General features: G+C 43.1%; 1 protein-coding gene across 1 annotated transcript; it reads left to right on the plus strand.

The window, feature by feature from the left end:
- Positions 1 to 17,565: 17,565 nt before the first annotated feature.
- On the plus strand, positions 17,566 to 20,419 carry BTG1 (BTG anti-proliferation factor 1). The gene is made up of 2 exons (XM_054631206.2): positions 17,566 to 17,980; positions 19,139 to 20,419. The coding sequence occupies exons 1-2, from the start codon at positions 17,833 to 17,835 to the stop codon at positions 19,501 to 19,503; spliced, it is 513 nt and encodes a 170-aa protein (XP_054487181.1). The 5' UTR covers positions 17,566 to 17,832; the 3' UTR covers positions 19,504 to 20,419.
- The last annotated feature ends 1,292 nt before the right edge of the window (positions 20,420 to 21,711 follow it).

Here is a 21,711-nt window from a genome sequence, read left to right on the forward strand (position 1 = left end):
ACCCGGGTTTTACAGCCATGAGAAGATGAACTCAGTTCCCTCAGGACATACGTGGTGTAAACACCACTTTCTGTCTTGCAACACTTTCTCAGTATTTCCTCATCTCCAGAAGTTCCACCTAGAACTGAAGTCACAATCACATGGGAGGATGAAGTTATGTGTGATACTATAGCTGAAAATGCATCTGGGGAGGAAGGTAAATACTTCTACATCCCCCTCTCATATTTCCATAGCCTTCCCTTTCCCTTGCAGCCTGTGCTCAGCACCAGGCTGAGCAGCACTTGTAACTAAATAAGCCTTGAAGATTGAGGGCTCTCCTCTCCTCTCCCCAGCAAATATCTGATCTTTGTGTTGCCTAAGATGCCATGAAGGCAACATGCTAGTAAGCAACTCCCTCCTCCATCTGGCTCCAGCCCTTCTCTCCCTGTTCAGAAATCCCCCATGGCTCAGAAACAATAACTGGTTTTACAATAAACCTTCACTCTTTGTAATGCAAATGGTTCCAAAGGCTACTTTGTTACCATAAAACAATTTGAACAAGCTTTTGAGGCTTTCAGGGTATTCTTACCCCTGGAGCAGTACGAAACTCTGTTTTCACAATTGCCCTGTCTTATGCCATTAATAAGGGACAAATGGTCAAGGCAGGGCTGTGAGGGGGTAGCTGCTGCCTTGTTTGAAATCGTGTCTTCTCTGTGCCTGCAGCAACTGAACATGTAATGACAGCAACACAGGGGTGACAGGTCCAGCTTAGAGCAAGCCTGGCCTGGATTTTCATTGTTTCCAGCAGTGCTGTCCTGGCTTACTTTGGAGATGTGTGGGTGTTTTAATGCTTAAGCAAAAGGCACTGCCTGATCTTTACTTTTCCTAGGGTCAGAGCGAGTGATCTTACTGTTACTGTCCTGCTGATTCTTTAGTGCACAAACTCTACTCACAGCAACAATGGGAACAGCTGTTAAAGAAAGGGTCTCGAATTTGGCACCCAGAGACACCAGCCTTTTTTGAAAATTGTCATCAGAAGTCCATGATATTTTTCTTCAAACTGGGAAAACAACTCAGAATGTACTACAGGTACTGTTTGATGATTATCTATTAAATATGGAATATAATTTAAACACTGATGATGAAAGAATGAAACAGTAACACATCAGATTTTCTCTCCCCTTTTGTTCAACTGTTAAGTACAATTAATAATAAAACTAAGATGCTGTTAAGGATTGGATATTAAATAATTCAATATTAAAAATATTTTTAATAATAGATTACGATTATGTACCCTTGCAAATCAAAATAATTTACATGTGATTCTCAACTTTCTCCAACATGTATTAAACCTAAGTGTAGTTTAGAAAAAGCTGTCTTAGATTTTTTAAGCTGTCAGTTGATATCTTGAGCTTTTTTGTGTTCCTAAAGAAAGAGACCATGTACATTTATTAAGCAAAAAAGGATAAAAAAAAATTAGGACCTTTACTTCCAAGCAAGGAAATGTATGTATATATGTAAAATACAGAAGAATACAGAAGAGATGATCTCATGGAAATAGTCTGTTAGCACCTTGTCATATCTTTTTATCTTGTTTGCTGAATCTGTCCAGTTCTATTGTTCCCCCTAAAAATAACAGAAACCAGAATGTATAGTGATTGAATTGTGCATGGCTCCATGCATTACCACATAACATGATCTGCTTCTGAGTTCTGCAACATCTACTCCTTGAGTTGGATCTCAAATTCGTTGGGAGTTTAAATAGCTATTATAGGCTGTAGGCACCTTCTCTCTTCCCTTCCTTCAGCACAGGATATGCATATAAAGGGCTCCCCATTTGGAAAATCGTTGATTCTTTTTTTTTTTTTTTCTTTTAATTGAGCTGATGTGTTGAATTTCTGTGCTGAAGTATCCATGCCCTTTTTTCCAGGCTTCCCATGAGCACAGTCAATACCTTGCTGTTCCATGCCATATGCTTTCCTCATTTGCCCATGGAAAGGAAAACCCTACAGTGGTCAATGCACTACAAATGCCTAAATAAATTAGGGAAATATAAAATAGAACATACATTAAAGAAGCCTCAGGCAGCACTACAATATGTTAATGGAATAACTGCACAGTACAGTGACCATGAAAAACAAGATTAATGAGGTCAGGCAGCATAGACACACTAAGGAGGTGCAGTAAAATCCAGAAGCCAGCTTTTTCACTAGAAGTGAATTATTTTTTATACAATGCTGCTGCAGAAGAAACTTGTATGAGCTATAGGACCCTCACTGCTGTCCTAAGAAGGAGGTTAGACATTTGCATGAGAAGGTTCCTCCCACTTCACACTTTGAGATATTCTGTGACTCAACGGTTTCTGGGAGAAGATGATGAATAAACCAGTGTATCATTGTACCAGTGTATCATTGCCAATGTATCATTGCTTTCAAGTCCATTCAGAGTTCTTCCCTGGGAGTGTTCTGTGTTTGATCCTAATCAAAGCTGGAGAGTGAAAAGTGAGAGAAGATAAAGCTATCTGCTTTTTAAAATCCCTGTTGAGAGAGAGGATCTGTAGGTAGATACACCAGTGACAGCTGCTACCTGGCTTCCCCTGATAGAAGGTGAGAATTTGCACCTTTTTTTAGTCCAATCATATAAAATGTGTACAGACAATATTATCAATGTTTCTTTTTTTTAATGGTTATTATTTAATTAAACAACATGCCTGAGAAAAATAGGGGTCTTTAAATACACTGTGTCAAATATTTCAACATCTTTCTTGATAATGAAATCTACCTCTTCACATATTTTCAGCAGATTTAGGTCTTTTCATGGGTTTCAGGGGATAGGATTTGTTAGACATTTTTTTGAGTATTTTTTCATCTTTAGTGGGTTTTTTCCACCTCTGGGTTAGAACAGGTATTGCAGAGTTCTTTATTCGGTAGTACATGAATGTGTATCAGTATAAAAGTAACATGCATGTCTTTTATTTGTCATTAAAATATTGCTTTAGTTTCCTATTGTCTATTTTTTATTTACTCCTTAAGTCTTGGGATCAGGATGACGATTTTTCGTTTTGAACAACTAATGATTTAAAGCCAAAATTCCATTTTATCTGAAGTCCCACATTTGGCAGCGAATACTTCAACCATACAAGAAACCCTGCATATTGCTGGATCTTTACATGACCTCTCACACATCCTCCAAACATGTCTGAAATCCTCAGACTATAATCCCAAATTCCATCTAAATCAATCCATTATTTGTGCTTTTGTTTTCCCCCTAGGCTCCAAATGCAGGCAATGCAAGTAAAATGTATGCCATTGATCTCTTCAGACTACAGAAGACCATTTAGAAAATACAAGTACTCCTCTGCACCTCAAGTGCCTAAATCCAGCGGCCTATTTTAAATCAAGGACTGAAGAAAGTCAGTCAGGAATTCATAAATAATTTTGTCATCTCCTAGGCAAACTAACCTGCCTCAGAAGGGGAATCTCATAACAAAAAGGCTACTTGAATTGTTTATATGCCATTAATTTTTGGCAGTTATATTATCAGTAGCAATGGTATCTGATTCTTGCTAGCTCTTTGCTTTAGCTTAGGGCCTTAATTGAATTAAAAAGTATGAAGATGGAAGAAGTTTCAAGGCTCCCCTGTGTGCAACTTCATGCTAAAATAGTGAACAATTAAAGAAATAAGGTCTTTTTTTTTTCTTGTTTCCCAATTCCCAGTTGCATTTATTTGGAAAAGATAAGGCAGCTTTGCTATCCTCTGGATGAAAAAATTGCAGTTGATTTTGACATACTAGCAAAGCAGGTCATTGCCTAGGGAAAAATGAATGAAGAATTGAATCTTCCATAATTATATTGGGGATTTCTGAGGGAGAGCAAAGGGATTCCTGTTTATCAAGGCAGCAGTGCCTTAAATTCAGCTCTGGACAGACAAGCAATTAGAATGGCTTGTTCAGGATCACAGATCAATTTCTGTCCCCTGAAATGTATAATAAGACAGATAAAAGAGGGCCTTGTATAAGAGGAGGAGGAATTATAAACAGGGTATCTTATGCATCATTACTGTAGTGGTGATAAAATGAAATGCTTGAATGTGAGCTTTTGCTCAAAGCTTTTGATGATACTTTAAGCATAAATGTAGGTTGGTTTTTTTGGTGGTTTTTATTGTATTTTTTTTTTTTTTTTTTTTTTTTTTCTGTTAAAAATACAAGGTTGCACACTTAAAGGCATCTGAAACATTAAAGAGATGACCTCCTAATCATGTTGCCTGCTCCACCCCAATTCAATTTACAGAATTAAAGGAAGCCATCCTTGGAAAAGGGATTACATTTGTTGCGATCCACTCTTACAGACAGTGACCCAGTATATTTAAAGCATGCTCTAAAAAACAGTTTGAGAAAAACAGGTCATAAAGTTCATGTTTGTGCTGTCATCAGGCCAACTGTTGTGCCTCAGCTGGGAGATACAGAGCTGTGACTTTAATCTGTGCAGGGTAGCCCTAATCATGGATATATTTAGACAGCCACATTATCAGCTGCAAGGGGGACCTGATTGCTGCTGGGGGCCCAGATCCTCTGTTGCAGCAGTGCCCTGGCAGGTGTAGCTGCCACAAGAAGCAGCAAAAACATTCTGAGGGGGCCGACTTCCCTGTGTGGGGTCAGCCATGGGGCTCTGCAGAGTGCTCCCCATGCTTGGCCTCACTGGAGCACTGCAGGGATGCCTTTGTCTGTGCTCACACAGGCACAGGGCAGCCCCCTGCACCCTTCCAAGGGAAGCACCACGCACACAGTGTGCTCATCCACTGCTGCACAGACAGCCCAAGGGTCACAATACAGGGGTCACACAGACACAGGGCAGCCCCCTGCACCCATCCAAGGGAAGCACCACGCACACAGTGTGCTCCTCCACTGCTGCACAGACAGCCCAAGGGTCACAATACAGGGGTCACACAGACACAGGGCAGCCCCCTGCACCCTTCCAAGGGAAGCACCACGCACACAGTGTGCTCATCCACTGCTGCACAGACAGCCCAAGGGTCACAATACAGGGCTCACACAGACACAGGGCAGCTCCCTGCACCCTTCCAAGGGAAGCACCACGCACACAGTGTGCTCATCCACTGCTGCACAGACAGCCCAAGGGTCACAATACAGGGCTCACACAGACACAGGGCAGCTCCCTGCACCCTTCCAAGGGAAGCACCACGCACACAGTGTGCTCATCCACTGCTGCACAGACAGCCCAAGGGTCACAATACAGGGGTCACACAGACACAGGGCAGCCCCCTGCACCCATCCAAGGGAAGCACCACGCACACAGTGTGCTCATCCACTGCTGCACAGACAGCCCAAGGGTCACAATACAGGGCTCACACAGACACAGGGCAGCTCCCTGCACCCTTCCAAGGGAAGCACCACGCACACAGTGTGCTCATCCACTGCTGCACAGACAGCCCAAGGGTCACAATACAGGGCTCACACAGACACAGGGCAGCCCCCTGCACCCTTCCAAGGGAAGCACCACGCACACAGTGTGCTCATCCACTGCTGCACAGACAGCCCAAGGGTCACAATACAGGGCTCACACAGACACAGGGCAGCCCCATGCACCCTTCCAAGGGAAGCACCACGCACACAGGGTGCTCCTCCACTGCTGCACAGACAGCCCAAGGGTCACAATACAGGGGTCACACACAGCCCACAGCACCAGGCACCAGAAACTGGATCTTGTGGGTTTTGGGCCCTCAGCAGCAGAAATTTTGCTCTGCAGATTTTATTCTCTGGCGTCACAGCACACAGACACAGTAACCCTGTGGACAGAGCCATGGGTTGTCATTCAGGGTGAGGAGATGCACAACAGGCTAAAGGAGTGTTAGTTACCCAGCAGTTAAACAGGCATCATACAGGAACAAAAACACTCTTGTGACCCGTTTTTTTCTCTGTACATGTCTTGGATGATGTTTGCATTATCTAAACCCTCTGAAGCTCTCCCAGAGGGGGTCAGGGGATTTGGTTATCAGCCCAATGTCCCCTCATGTCTGGAGGAGAGACAGAACTGGGGCCAAGCAGAAGGTGCAGGGGAGAGCATGCACGAATCTGAAAGGAGGCTGACTTCTATTTTCTTTTCTTCTTGGAAAGGGCTTTGATTAGTGCATGTGAAAATAATTACCCATCTTTTCTGAGCTCTGGGATGTACAAATGACATACCTAAATAAATTTGAAATGGCTCACTATCTGCAGTTATACATTGTCCTTGCTTTCTGTCCTGGCAGATTAATAATTTTTTTCATATCAGGGAACATATTTGATTCTCTTGAAAGTAGTACTTGTGTGTATAAAATGAAAAGTAGGAATGTATTTAGTCCTCTTAAGGAGAGGGACTATTTGTGTTAATAGAATTTTCCCAATTTAACAGAAAAACTTCACATTCTGCTAACTAAAAACATTTCCAAACTTCTTTAGCACATAATACTCTGTTTGCATCTAAATTGCAGATGAACTGTTGAAGAAAGTGTTTATTGAAGTGTGTTTTATGAGTGCTGTAATCCATATGGTAATCTGCAGGTTTTTAAAAATTAAAATTTATTGGATTTTGTGACAAAATAGACCATTAAAAACTTTAACTATTCTGTGATCAATTTTTAAAAGTGGATCTTAGTTCTTTTAGTATTAGTAGAGAGGTTCAAATAATTCCAATCAGCACAGGGATGATATTCATTGCTGTTTGTGTTACTTGATCTCCAAGGTAAAAACAGGCCATCCTAGAAACAAAAATAATTTCAGCCATCCTAGAAACAAGTTCAGCCATTCAGCCATCCTAGAAACAAAAATAATTTCATTTTCAATAATGTATGTGTCTAAGTTCCTTTGAAGTGACCCTTCAGTATTCTAATAAATCTGATAGCCTTTGAACACATTCATCATGTGCAAAGGGTAATAACTGTTCTCAATTCACAGGCCTTAGAGCTACTGGTTAAAGGAACACTGAGAAGATACAGTTCCAAACAAGCATCCTCTGGACTCTGTCTCTCCACATCTCCTGATCTCATACTCTGCTATTGGCAAGAAGGAACTCATCTGTCTCCCAGAATTTGAATGTTTTGTCAGTTAAAACCATGGGGGAAAAAGCCAAACAAAACAAAAACAAGCATGAAAGTCAGTCAACAGGTTAAAAGCAACCAAGTGAAAGAAAGGAAAATAGACTTAGTAAATTTTAAAGGCAAGGTTCCTACATCATTGAACACAGTGAAAAACCTTTCTACAGAATTTCATGGCAAAGCTCCTCTGACACCAGAAAAACACATGTTGGATTTGGGATGTGTATGTACCAGTGAACAGCTGATATTTGTGCATACCAATATGGTGACCTTATGCTTCAGAAGAGGAAGGTGTGGATAAATAGGCTGGTCAGCTTCTTTTCAAGGACTTAGTGTGACTGATACATAATCAATGAAGAAGCCAGTAACCATAACTATAAAAATACTTGGAGAGAACTCACAGCAGTTATAAAACAAAAATATGCCACTACTTTTGCTTCATTTGCTTCAGAAATGAGTGCACATAAAATTCTCCTCCACCCTCCATTAAACAACTGTTTGGTCTCCAATCTTTGGAGTTAATGAGCAATATTACTACATTTTTATGTGACCATCTATAACTTTATTTACTATAGGTAATCTTTTATTTATCTGTCTTCACAAAGAAGGTTGTTAACCTTCATCAGGAGTAGTAAAACTGCTGTTGCCTTTGTTCTAAACCCTCCACTGATGAAATTGGCATTTCTGTGGTCATTGTAACTGCTTTATGGCTGGAGTGGGGAATCTAAAGCAAGTTTTGGGTATTTACAAACACAGGGTCAAAAACACTTGAGATTATTAAATCAATAATGAAATGAGATTCACAGTTATCTAATGCAACCCATCTTGGAAAAAGGTGAAATTTCCACCTGTACCCAAAGAAAGTGGGATTCTTCATATCATCGAAACTTCTCAACGCATCGAACCCTCATTGGTGTTGTGCTAGGCTGAGGGTTGTAACTACTGTTCCCTTCAAATCTTGAGCAACTGAAATTTATCCTTGTTGTACTTTTGCCCATTGGGTGAAATGTTGAGTTTAGATCAACAAAGCAGTGAAGTATGGCTCAGTTCATCCTTCTAAGGCTGTTTCGTGTAGAAATCACTGCATTAGTCCAGCAATTGAAAACAGGCACATGAAAAATTCAGGTTTCAATCTCTATTTCTTACTGTACATTCCACTACCTTAAGAACAAAAAATATGACCAGTCTTCAGGAAATGTCAGCTATTACTAAGCTTTCCTTATAGAAACTATTGAATCTACTTTTGATGCAAAGTAGAAAATTGCATAACTCATGGACAGGTAATTTTCTCTAGGACTGTATCAATTGAAGGAGTTTTCTTACGATCACTCCAGGACATCCCTAATAATTCTCTTTATACTGTCATAAAAAATCCAGGGGTATGCACCCACATTTGGAGGTAGCTTTGAACAGATCTGAAAATTTCAGCACAAGTGGGACAATTGGGAAATTTTGTTGGTTTGGTTTGGTTTGGTTTTTTGAATCTTATGTGAAACAGAAGTGTTTGGGTGATGGCATCACCAGCTCTGGCACAGTTCTACTGAAACCATGCTGCCTGGTGGATGAGACTGAAACTCTGAGTCGGTGGGAGGAGATGACTTTGCAGGAAACATTCTATAGCTCCAGGGTAATAAAACTGAGTGGAAACAATAAAGACATGTCTACATGGAGGAAAGGAATGCGTGGCACAAATTCCCCACCTTTGCCTTGCACATGTTGGTTTCTTGGTATGAAGTAGCACCATTTTGGGGCCCAAGCTGGCTGCAGTGACTTGGCACCAGATAGGGCTGGGACAGCTGCAGGGACTCCACCTGCTTCTGGTGCAGCTCAGACCTGTGTTCTTGTTCCATAGTGTAGATGCACATGAGTCTAGGTCTCCCTTCTCCCCTGGTATCTCAAATGAATTTCTACTTGTTCTCTCTCCACTGGCTGCTAGCTGAGTTGTGGGGCACAAAAACCCAAAGGGAGGAAAATGTGGCTGCAAAGACATTTTATGAACTTCCTCAAGGGATGTGTTATGCAACTGCTATGTCTCTTATGCAATTTTTTATAAGCAAGCTTTCATAAAGCAGCAAATTTTTAAAAAAATCATGTTTCAAAAAAAAAAAAAAAATAACAACCCAGAGAGTCCTCTTAAATAATTTAGACGTGAATTAGGATGTGAAAAAGAAAAGAAAGAAAAAGTTCTGAAACAGTAGGTTCATCCTTTGCAAGCTTGGGATCATGTATTAATGCAGTGCATAGCTGTGAAGAAAATGGCTTTCTATCTTTGCCTGTCTGTTAGATCCTGCTGGAACACTCTGTTCCGTGCTCCCAGGAACACTTAATGCTACTCGAAGCATGTGTACCCAGCCATACACAGAAGAATTGAGCGGCTCCTCCCACACAGCCAGGCACATCTCCTTGCTATTGTAAGAGGGGTATCCAGCAGCTTTTGTTCCTCTGTCTCTGAAAATGCATCAGAGACAAACATGGGGGGAGAAATGGTCACTGAAGGTGCTGTAGAAAGCAGCAGAAAATGAAAAGACATAGATCAAAAGGCTGGATTTTTTTTGATTCACAGATGCTATGGATCTCTATTTTTTCCTTTTTTTTAAATTAAAAATCTGTGATTTTCTTGTTTTTCATCACATGCCCGTTTAAGACATCTGGTTAATCTAAGTCAGAACTGATGGGCTAATTTTATAGAGGTGTATGTTTCTGCTGTCAAGATTTCAGTTTCTATTTTAGTTAATCTTTTCTGATTTCCTTTAAAAATAGAGGAAAACAAACCTTTCTTTTTTTTTGGTAAAATAACTGTAGATTACTGCCTCTGCTTATATTCAGGCCCCTCTCCCTGCTTTCCTAGTGTTATCAAGCATGCTCATAAAAGATACAAAGATACTTTAGTATATCTGATATAAATGTATAAATGATCAGATAGCTCTTGTTTCCTGTAAAGTAGTAGTACCATTAAAAAACAAGAACTTTTTCTTTTTTTTTTTTTTTTTTTTGGTTGGTTGGTTGGTTTTGGTTGGTTGGGGTTTTTTAGGGGGGGGTGGTTCTTTTTTTTTTGCGTTTTTTCTTGTTAGGAATAGGTAATTTATAGGCAGTGTAGGACCAAGTAAGTTCCTCAGTTTATGGCACATGTCTAAGAAAGAAGCAAAACCAGTGGGAGCTCTGCTATTCTGTCTCTTGTGCTGTGGGCCCTAAAATCACAACCCTGTTCATTTGCAATTATAAGGATAATCTCATCGTTGTCAGGGACATTACTCACACGACTGAATTCAGAAATGTAAGTTATTGAGGTTTCTTCATCACATCTGGGGAAAGAATTCCAGTCTCATGAGGAGCAGCCAAATAGCTTAATTTTGGGCATGCGACGTGCACTACAATCCCGTTAAAGGGGTGAGTGACTACACTTTCACACCAGCAAGATTGAAGTGTTCACCCCTAAATGCAGTTGAGCAGCACTGTATATAAAGCTACACAACCAAGAAAGAACCACGTAGCTGTGATTTTAATTTTTTTCCCCACCTGATAATATCCAGAAAATCTCTCAGTACTCAAAGGAAGGTAATAACACAGACTGTCTATGTGATGTTCCTTCACCCTGCCAAATCTGTCCTAGAGAACTAATTATATTAATTTTGTCTTGAGAATTCTGTCTGAGACTGATTAAAATGCCTGAGTTAATACCATTGCAAGGAGAAAAAAAGCTGTAACAGGAGCAGTGCCATGACTACAAATGACAGTGGTAAAGAGAATAAGTTGTGGCAAGTATTGGCTAGAAAAAAATAAGGGGAAAAAGGTAAGTGCCTCTTCTTGCAGCAAAGTATTCACTGCATTGATATGCTGGATTTAGATAGACAGACCACAATAAAAGGACAAAAAACCAGCTAAAATGAAATAATTTGACCTCCAAAGCCAGACCCTGCACAAAATGAAACACACGCAGACACATAATTTACAGGCCAAAAAACCCACATGTTCAGCTTTGGTGGAGTTGGGAGTATAGTGAGGCAGGTGCTTATGTCTAGCTAAACATTGCTATCACTGTTTACCTGTTTTTTCTGTTGTAGTAAGGGCATAGTAGGTAATATCCTTTGTAGTCTTTGCAGACCTGGCCTAAAATATCTAGTGTTACCACTACAATGTCTCCATGTTTTCTGTTTTGATGCATTTTTGAGACAGGAAGATTTGGTCAAGGTTTAGTGACTACTACTTAATAGCAGCTCCAAAGGAGCCATCTATTTAAAAGTGTGTTTGATTTCCAAATCACCAATCTTAATAAAGCTGCTTAAGAATTTTTTATGACATAATTGGAAGATAAATGCAAGGGGTTTTTCTCAGATGTTTACTAAAAGATTTTAAACGTATGTCTTGATTTTAAACTGCATCATAAATCGAAGTATGTAAGGTGCAAATACTAAGAAAAAAATACTTTCAGGACCAACATATTGGTTTCTTAAAATCTTTAAGTATTTTAATGGAATTTGCACTTAAAATCTGCAGACAGTCACAGTTTTAATTCTAAAAGTCAGGGAATACTGTTATAAAAGTATCATTAAAAATTCCTGGTTTTTCCTTTGCCTGATCACAGGGTGACTGAGAGCCCTGTGCTGACCAACACAGGCTGCTCTGCCAGTCACCAGGCAGTGCAATAGCCCATAATGCAGCCACTACAGACAAGGGTGTTTGAAATTATTTCAGGTCTTCCTAAAATTATACGGCAGGCCAGAAAAAAGAAAACCCTGAGAAGCAGAGAACTGTAATCTTTATGATCCCTTCCATCCCAGCTTTACTATGAAAAACTATAGGAAAGGTAAAAATTTGGAATTTGAGATGACATCATCTGATTGCAGAGCACAGCAACAAACAGTTGAATCATTCTTTTCACTTACAAGCTACTTTCACTTTAATATCACTGTTAACAACTTCCATTCACAATTGCTATGAATGACTGTTTATCTCATCTAGATTCTTCTACCCTGTTTAATTCCTAAATTCATAAAAATGAAAACCTGACTGTGTAATAATAGTTATGTATGGCTATGTTGTGAGTTCTTTCAATTGACAAGCTTTCAAATTATGTGTTTCTATTGTTTTCTTAAATTTTTGTTTTTACTGGATCCAAACTATGATTGCTTTATTAAAAACAAGAGTTGCAAGTGCTGCCATACTGCTACTATTCCATATAGTAAAAAAAAACCAACTTTATAAGCAAAACAGAATACTATGTCCTGGATTGGTTTTTTGTTTGCTACATGTGCATGTTGTTTGCTGAAATCAAAGAAATCGCATAGGAAAAGCCTTCTGTTGAATCTGTCCTGACTAGACCTGAGGCTCATGCCACAAGGAATATCTTCTCAGTGAGTGGCCCCTTTGAAATCAAGCTAAAATCAAGCAAAGTGGCCCCTTTGAAACCTTGCCCCATAGAGCAAACCTTTTTCTGTATGGAGGAAGTGCAGCAAAGTTTGGTCATTTTAGGATGTCATGAGATGGATTTCCTGAAAAGAACATGCCATAGTTATGACCAATGCTAACAGCCTGCCCTTGCCCCTCTGAGTCTTCCTGCAGTGGCAGAAATGTTTGTTAAACAACTGCCAGACTGCAGAATGGGACTCTGGCTTATGGGACGAGTCCCACTTGCTTAAACAGGACTCTGCTTCTGTGAGAAGTGGTTTGAGGAATCCATTGACTGATAGGCTAATTCAGAAACTCGGACTGCAGGCGTGTGGGTTTGCATGTAAGCATGAGCATGTCGAAGAGAAAGGGAAGTTCCCAGTGGGGTCACAAATCAGACTTTTGCCCTTTCTCTGACTCCTACCAGTCTATCTTTTCAGAGGCGAGACTTCTCCATTTTGGAAGAATATGTGACTGACTTCTTCACCCCCACACTTTCAGGATGAAACACACACTGCTCCAACACTGCAGTTAGGTGCAGGGTTGCAATGCTGGGTTGAGAGGCAGGCTCACATTTGGAGCTGAAAAGCCCCTACCCCCTCCTCATTGCAGAGTGCTGCTTTGGCAGTGGGCTGGATCCATACCACGATTCTGAGCCCAGGTCTGTGCCTGAGCTCAAGTCCAAACATTTCCAATGGCAACAGAATAGGAATGACAGCCTGCTCTCAAGGCTCCAGGGGAAAAAAGCCTTAGTGTCAACATTCCCCTTGGAAGGCAGATAAGGGCAGTGAGAGGGGCTGGCTACTGCTATCTCTGTCTACAACCAAGCCATGGAGCCAAAGTTTTTCCAGGGAGGAGTCCCATATCACCACTGTAGCTTGAGGAGTGTCTGCTTGAAAACTTTACAAAACAAGGAGGGAATTCACAGGCAGGCCATGGGGTCTCCTGAGGAGCAGCATGGCATGCAGGGCTGGCTATGGACTCTGGGTTACGTCTGCCTCCTGGAGCAGCAACTTAATGTCACTAGAGCTGCCACTGCAGATTCAAAGAATGAAACGGGCTAAAACATTGAAAAATGTTTTAAGCATCCCATGGAAAGCTTTCTTCTGCATAAAGTAAAAATAAAAGAGGAAACCTCTTCCTATACATTTTCAAATACTTGGTAAATGACAAAAATACTGAGGCATTTTAGTTACATCAACCTACACTAAAACTAAACTCTACACAGAATGGATTGTTATTGTATTTTATGTATTGCAACCAGCACTCTTCAGCTTACAGGTGAGAAAAAGCTTATGCCAATCTAAGGCATACATAATCCTTTTTGGAAACAAATACCAATTATTTCTCAACTGTTATTTCTCTATTAGGTCAATGCCAAACAATGCAAAAAAATTATCTAGACTTGACAGTGAAACAGGAAGAGACCTAACACTTTTCTACACCGAAAGGCTTTAATAAGATACCACATAAAAAGCCTGTAGCTCTCTCAAACAGGAAAAAATATCCATGCTCAATATGTAGCGTATTTATTTTCATAAGCAAATGTATACTAATTCAGAAACTAAGACTAGAACAATTTTTTTAAAAATCAAGCAACTCTAATTCTTCTCCTTTGAACTCTTGAATCTTTCCACCTACCATAAAGAACACTCAGTAGCTTCAGAAAAGCTGTGAAAAGAGCATGTTGCAATAGTTGCAGGGTGTGTATGTGTGTGTGTGGCACAGATGAAAGTGTATTTCTATTGCTTATTTCCATTATGACAGAAGTCAACAAAATTCCAGGCTCTCTCCAAACCAGTGTCAAGAAACAGATTCTGCCAAAACAACATGAAAGAAATGTTGTAAAGGTTGCATTGTATTCCTTAAAAGTTAGGAAATATCAGAAGCTGGGGTACCAGTAGAACCTTAATTCAACCCTTCTGTGCATATCCATTATGACCCAGTCTTTAATTACATGATCACATACCCTTTTTCTTTATTTTTCCTCCCTAGGGCCTCTGCCTCATTTCAAGTATCAGATGGGCTGAATAAAGCAGTTCTTAAATGTTTACATTTATCTTCTTCAGCACCCTGCCATTAATGTATCAGTGAGCATCTTGCACTATTAAGCAGGGAAACTGCCTCCTCTGGGTCTGGAGCTGCAGAGACAGGAGTAGACAGCTGGGAGCTGGCCAGAGAAAAAAGAACCACTTAGTATATCCCAAAATGTGGAAGCACTGAAAAAGTTCAGAGTGGCATGACAGATCAGTGAAATGTGCTGGCAGCTGGCAGGAAGCTAAGCTACAAAGCAGCAACAGGCTATGGTGTGCTAGCTTGCTTGATGCTCTCCATTACAGTCCAGCCAAGAAAAGATGACTTTGCTTGATGCCACGAGCTACATGCTAAAGTCTTCCCCATCAATTAAGAGCCTGTAGGCTGTAAAGATGAGGATCTGGGAGAATTTCACAGGCCAGAAATGGCAGCAGCTCCTTTGCTGTAGCACCGAGATGGAAATGGACTTGCCTGGACTGGGAAAACAGCATCAGCAGCTCCAGTCACCTTGTTCACACCCATGGATAGGGATGAGATCCTCCTGGCAGGAATCTCAAGCCTTGGCCTTGAAGTTACACTTGAGCAGCTTGCTGGCTGCAAGCACTGAACACCAAGGCAGTTCATTCCTTACCAGTGGACTGGATCTGTATGCACAGCATTTTACCCTTTCCACAGAGAAAACTTTTATACATGCTGCTGCTATTTGGAATCAATAGGAACTATGAAAACTGATTGCTGAAGAGTCCTGAATATATTGACTTTGCAAGAGATTGGAGAGGAACTCCTTGATGGTACATAAAGCTTTTTTTTTCTTTTCTTTTTTTTTTTTAAGATAGAAAAAAATTTAAAAAGGACATTTTAAATTTCTCCCCCTCTCATTAGTGTGACATGAAGTACATGTTGCCACATTATGTTCTTAGAAGCATAACTCAAGGGGGATGATTCAAATCACAACAGCTTTGCTGTCCGTGGCAGTTATGGTAGGAACAGCTTTTTAAACCTCATGCTGTGGGGTGCTACTATATATGACCACTTACCTACTTGAGAGTTTCTAAAACTCCTCCTGAGCATTTGATTCTGGATGGAATTAAGTAGAAGAGATGAGAAAGTGGCCCAAATAAAAAAAGCTCAGGTCCAGGCAAAGGTGGCAAATATTGTATTATTTTTTTAAGTATTTTGTGGTATTTTGAAGTAATTATTTTAGTGTAATTGTGATGCTCAAACATCACTTTTGCCCAAGGTAAGTGGCAGTTTCCAGTAGGATGGTGGGCCTTGCTCTCAAGAGGGAGAGAAGCATCTGCAGTTGAAGGTTTGAAAGAGCACTTTCCAACCTATGAACTGAGCAGAAATGGCACCTCTGGATATACCTCACATGTACCACAGAAGCACTGAGAAGAAAGGATGGCTGGCACCTGAGTAGCACAGGCCAGGATGGCAGCTCTTCCCTTCTCACAGAATGGAGGGTCAGCTCATGATTATTAATGTAAATACTCAGAAGTTAGTAGGGGGAAAATGGATGGGACTATGCTCTAAAACCCACACCAACATTTTTAGTATGCAGTAAAGCTGTGAGTTTGAGCTCTCCCGATTATCCTTTGAAGGTGTTTTGCACATTTCCCTTATGTATAGAGTCAATGAAAGTCCCCTAAGGCTGGGGACTAACATAGGATAGATACCGTGTGCAGAGAAAAGACCAAAAAGCACTGTAAAGTTACATTTCTCACACCAGATAAGCATCTTTTATTCATCTTTCATCTTTTATTCAAATTATTTCACACACGTATTTTTTATAGATTTCATTAGTGAATTATTTTCACTGAAAAAGAAATCGTATGCTGTGTGTGCCTTTGTTGGGCTAATTTCTGATCGCTGACTGTAAGAACTGTACATGCAAATATCAGGCATCAGGCTGTATCTCACTTGAAGCTTTGCAAGGGGGCAGGGCACAAACCCTTGGGAAAGAATAAGGTTTCCTATCAAAGAAGCTAAACTTTTGTGTTTTTTAACAAAACCAAAACAAACTAACCAAACAGAAATCTTCTGCCGTTTTTTTTCTCTCCCCCCTTTTTTTTTTAGCAAAAAGGGAGACAGAGCACTGGAAGGCCTGAGACAGACGCTCTTCTTGGCAGTCACTGGCTGATACATCACTCACCGCAAAGGTTTTGTGACGGGATACCTAGGTCAGTGCGATGGGGAAGGCGCGGAGAGCATGGGGAGCGTGCAGGGCCAGACGCTGTTCGGGGATGTCCGCAGAGAGCCAGAGCCGAGGCCTGGCTGCCGGCCTGTGCGACGCTTCGCTGTGCTCCGGCACACGGGCCCGGGGCCGCCGGCCGCCCGGCAAAGGCCTCGCCCTGCGCGGAGGCCCCCGGCCGGAGACCGCGGTGGGAACGCGGTGGGAAGGGCACGGCTCACAGACGTGAGGGAGCGCCGCTCTCAGCTCCCGGGCCGCCGGGCACTGCCTGGCGCCACCGGCGCAGCCCTGCGCTCCGGGAAAAGGGGAGGACGCACAGACACGTCGGGAAAAGGCGAAGATGCACAGACACGTCGCCTCCTCCGCCGCCTGCACGCACAAGAGATCACCGGCCGCTGTGGCAGCGCCCCCGCCGCTGCCGTGCTGCGGCCGCCCTTGCGCGGGGAGGCGCCGGCTCAGGCCGGCCCGCCGCCCCCGCCGCTGACGTGGCTCCGCGCCCCCCGGAGACAGCGCGCGGCCGCGCTCGCGCGGGTTCCCGCCGCGCGCCGCGCCCTGCCCGTGCTGACGCGCGGGAGGACGGCCCGCACTGGAGCGCGGCGCGCGTGGCCCGCACCCCGCGCACACGGCCCCCCCCCCCCCCCCCGCAGCGAGGGCGCGCGCCCCAGCACGCAGAGGCCCTCGCGCGGGCACGCGAACCCTTGCGCCGACCCCCCCGACCCCCGCGCGCGCCCCCGGCTCTATTTGTTTACAGCCGATTACGTCACCCACCCCGGCAAGCCCCGCCCGGCCACTGCCGTCATGATGGTGCGATCGCCGGATTGGCGGCGGCGCGCCCCCGGCGCCGTGACGCCACTTCCGGTCGGTAGCGGCTATAAGAAGCGGCGGACGGCCGACAGTTCCCTTCGCCCCTCGCCGCAGGAAATGCGGGGAGAGCTGCCGCGGCCGCCGCTGCTGCCGCCGCCCCCCTGCCGTAGGAAGAGGAGGCGGAGGCTGCCGCCCCCGGGATGTGATCTGGGCTCTGCCGCCTGCTCCGCGCCCAGTTAGAGCCGCGCCGCCCCCGTCCCGTTCCGTCCCGCGCCGCTCGCCCCGCGCCCCGTCTCGCCCCAGCGCCAGCCGCCCCGGAGACCTGGCTGCCGCCCGCCGCCGCCTCCATGCATCCCGCCCTGTACACCCGGGCCAGCATGATACGTGAGATCGCCGCGGCCGTGGGCTTCATCTCCAAGTTCCTGCGGACCAAGGGGCTGATGAACGAGCGGCAGCTGCAGACCTTCAGCCAGTGCCTGCAGGAGCTGCTGGCAGGTGAGGGCGGCGAGGGCGCGGCGGGAGCCGCTCTCCCCCGTCCGCCGCGGGCCGCCCGCCTGGGCAGGGCTGCCGGCGGTGCGGGCGGCACCGCGCTCCGCGGGCACCCGGAGAGGGAGAAAGGAAAGGTCGGTCCCTCCGAGGGACTGGAGCCCCTGGCGGGGCGACTGAGGCTCCGCGGCCGTGGCTCGCCCCTTGCGGGTACCCTTCGTGCCGAGCCGGCCCCGGCGGTGCGGGAGGCAGGAGCGGGGTATAAACAAAAGGGGCTCGGGCGTCGCGCAGGCAGCTCCCCCCTCCCTTCCGTGCCTCCGTAGACAAAGCTTTCGAACAGCCCGGACTTGAGCTCCGCGCCGAGGGCTCAAACCGCCCCGCTTCCAGAAAGAAAAACGCTCCGAAATTGGGTTTTTTTGTCAAGTAAAATTCATCGGTAACGATGAGTGTTCCCCTTTCTTCTGGAAGCGTCTCTTAGCTGCCTACAGCCCCGGTTAGGAGCGAATACCGTGGGTTCTTTCGCTTCCCAGTGGGTTTCGTAATCCCAAGCCCCAGTGGGCTCGGTAGTGGCTACGAGTACCCTCAGATCGATAGGGTTTTGGGTGGGATAAAACTCCTGAGGTAAGTGAAGTCCTTGGTTTCTCGCCATGGAAAATAGGCTGGGAAGAGCAGTGGTGAAATACAGCTTGAGTCAGTCGGTAAATGCTGCCCAGCTTCCTCCCTAGTTATTTTTGGGTGTTCTTAGAATGTGACGAGCTAAGCATGGGTGTGATCGCAATAGATGTTGGAAAGGGTCTTTTTTTCCTATCTGGTTTATGGTGTTTTGAAGGTCTTGAGTTTTTCTGTTATGTATGTAATAATTTCTGTATTTTTGTGTTTGCTTTTCTGAATGCCAGGAAGTTGCTTTTCACTCCTTTCTGGCGGTGGATGTTGTTCTCTATACAGTAGCACAAAATAGTAACTTTGTACGAGTGCTTCCCAAGGGACATTGCACTTCTGTACATCATCATCAGAAATAAAACCTATAATGATTTTTCAAGTCATTTTATGCTAAAATAATAAGATTATTAAGATCTTGAGGTACGAAATTTGCAAGAGACCAACAATTGCTGCGTGTATCTTTCAGCGTGGAATTAAGGAGGATAACGTTTGTTTTTTGTTTTATAGAACATTATAAACACCACTGGTTCCCAGAAAAGCCATGCAAGGGATCAGGTTACCGATGTATCCGGATCAACCATAAAATGGATCCTCTCATTGGACAGGCAGCACAGCGGATTGGATTGAGCAGTCAGGAACTGTTTCAGCTTCTTCCGAGCGAACTCACTCTCTGGGTTGACCCGTACGAAGTGTCCTATCGCATTGGAGAGGATGGCTCCATCTGTGTGCTGTACGAAGCTGCACCAGCAGGAGGTAGCCAAAGTAACACCAACATGCAAATGGTAGACAGCAGAATAAGCTGTAAGGAGGAACTTCTCTTGGGCAGAACTAGCCCTTCCAAAAGCTACAATATGATGACTGTATCAGGTTAAGATATAGTCTGTGGATGGATCACCTTAAAATGGATGGATAAATTTGGTTTTTACTTTGGGTGGGCACCTCTGGGGATGGATTATGGAATTTAAACCATGTCACAGCTGTGAAGATCTGGCACACGTTAGAGTGGTATTCTTAAAGTGACAGTGCCATAGTTTGGACAGTACCTTTCAGTGATTTAATAGCCTGTGAGTCAAAATGATTGCAGCTTGCTAGGGAGTAAGAAGATCTAGGAAGTGTCAGTTTCTCCAAGATACCTGACTTAATTTCTACACCAATTTTCAACCCCAATCTGTATTTATAAAGTGATTCTCTGCAGTAGGTCTTGCAGAGTAAATTTGCACTATTACATTTATTAATTGTTAGCATTTTTGGCAGCTCAGTAACAAGACTTATGAACACCATAGTACTGGAAATTTTAATTTTCAGACTTTTACCTAGCACTTACAAATATGTATAAATGTACATAAGATAAAAATAGTAAGAATAACCTGGGGAAATGGTCAGATCTTTACATTGGCCTCAAAAGTAGCAAGTGATCAGAATCTGCCATGGCAACAGGCTTTAAAAAGACCATATAAAGACACTGTCTGAACTGTGGTGTTAGCACCAGCCAGCTATCTGTACATTTGCTAGCTTGTAGTTTTCTAAGACTGAGTAAACTTCTTATTTTTAGAAAGTGGAGGTCTGGTTTGTAATTTCCTTGTTCTTAATTGGGTAAAAGTCTTTTCCACAAACCACCATCTATTTTGTGAACTTTGTTAGTCATCTTTTATTTGGTAAATTATGAACTGGTGTAAATTTGTACAGTTCATGTATATTGATTGTGGCAAAGTTGTACAGATTTCTATATTTTGGATGAGAAATTTTTCTTCTCTCTATAATAAATTGTTTCCTATCTTGGCATTTTAATTAATCTCTTGTCGTGATTACATAGGATCAGTTAAATTATTTTTGTCTCACAGTAGAAATAAAATAGGTACTATAAAGGCCTAAGAACATCAGTGGCACCCTGATGCTAGGGAACACTTGGTACAGACCTGGATTGATGAAGACCTCACATATAAATGCTTGGGAAGTTTAGGGGAACACGATGTGTATGTCACTTTAAACCTTGTAAAAACAGTCAATGTGGAAATAACTCCAGGGCCAGTAATTCCAGGATATGAGGAAAAGGTACAGAAATAACAACCACCAAAGATGACTTGAATAAATCCAGAGGATTAAAGTTTACTTGGCTTCCTGATGAAGGATAATAGCAAACCTAAATGTCCATTGTGACCTACTTGCTCACGAGTTCACAGTTCTTACCTGATGGATTCCCTGCACAATAAGAGTTGGGACAAGTGTCCCTTAGCCTTAAAAGCAGATTGCTGCCTTTTGCTTTCTTCAGATGCAAGACTTTCACTTTAGAAATCATTAACATTGGATTCAACAAAAGGTATGTTGATCTTTTTTCCCGAACTTTAAAGATTGGCTGAGGCGAAGTGAGAAGCCCATACTTATATGTGTATTCATAGTTAATGGATGATGTAGAGATGTGATTCACTTAAGCACCACACTAGTGTCATTTGGTACAGCACAGCAGATACACTTGAGAGAAATTCCTTACCACTCTACACTTGTCAGAGTGCTGGAGTAAAACTCAAGGCTTCTGTTCCTTATCTCCTGTGTACTTTGTTCTGTGAGTGCTTAATAAAAGGCCTACCCACCTTGGTCACTTCAGTCACAAGAACAGCTGTTGGTGCTCTGAATGAAAGGACAGCCATCATGACTTGCCAGCCAAGCTTGCAAGCTATGGGAGAACTGAGCATCGGACTTGCCAGCAGTTGTTGCAGCTCCTGCTCAACTCTGAGTGAGCCTTTACAATTAGGTAGTAGTAATGTGTTGTATCTCCAGTTCATGTCTTTATAATGATCTGTAATATAGCTGGTTATATATAAGCAAAACATAAGACTGAACTGTCTGGCTTTTTTTAGCAATTTCTTTTCCTTTGTTTTTTTGAAAGTTCAAATTTACAAATACGATTTTTACAATGATCTGCATATGTATGGCAATATTCAGCACTACAAAGTATTGCTAGGGCTTCTCTGACCCTATGGCTTTCTGGCATGGAGTGGTGGAAACATAAGTGCTCCTGAAGCAGTGAACTTTAAAGACCTTGCTCTGTAGGCATCTGACAAAAGATGTATGACCAAAGCTTC

Source organism: Agelaius phoeniceus, chromosome 5, assembly GCF_051311805.1.
Source record: "Agelaius phoeniceus isolate bAgePho1 chromosome 5, bAgePho1.hap1, whole genome shotgun sequence".
Classification (NCBI taxonomy): domain Eukaryota; kingdom Metazoa; phylum Chordata; class Aves; order Passeriformes; family Icteridae; genus Agelaius; species Agelaius phoeniceus.

What these genes read in the sequence shown, in the direction of transcription:
- BTG1 (XM_054631206.2), top strand. Translation starts at nt 17,833, where the DNA reads ATGCATCCCGCCCTGTACACCCGGGCCAGCATGATACGTGAGATCGCC. An exon ending in CCTGCAGGAGCTGCTGGCAG is followed by an intron (nt 17,981 to 19,138) that starts GTGAGGGCGGCG and finishes TTTGTTTTATAG; the next exon opens with AACATTATAAACACCACTGG.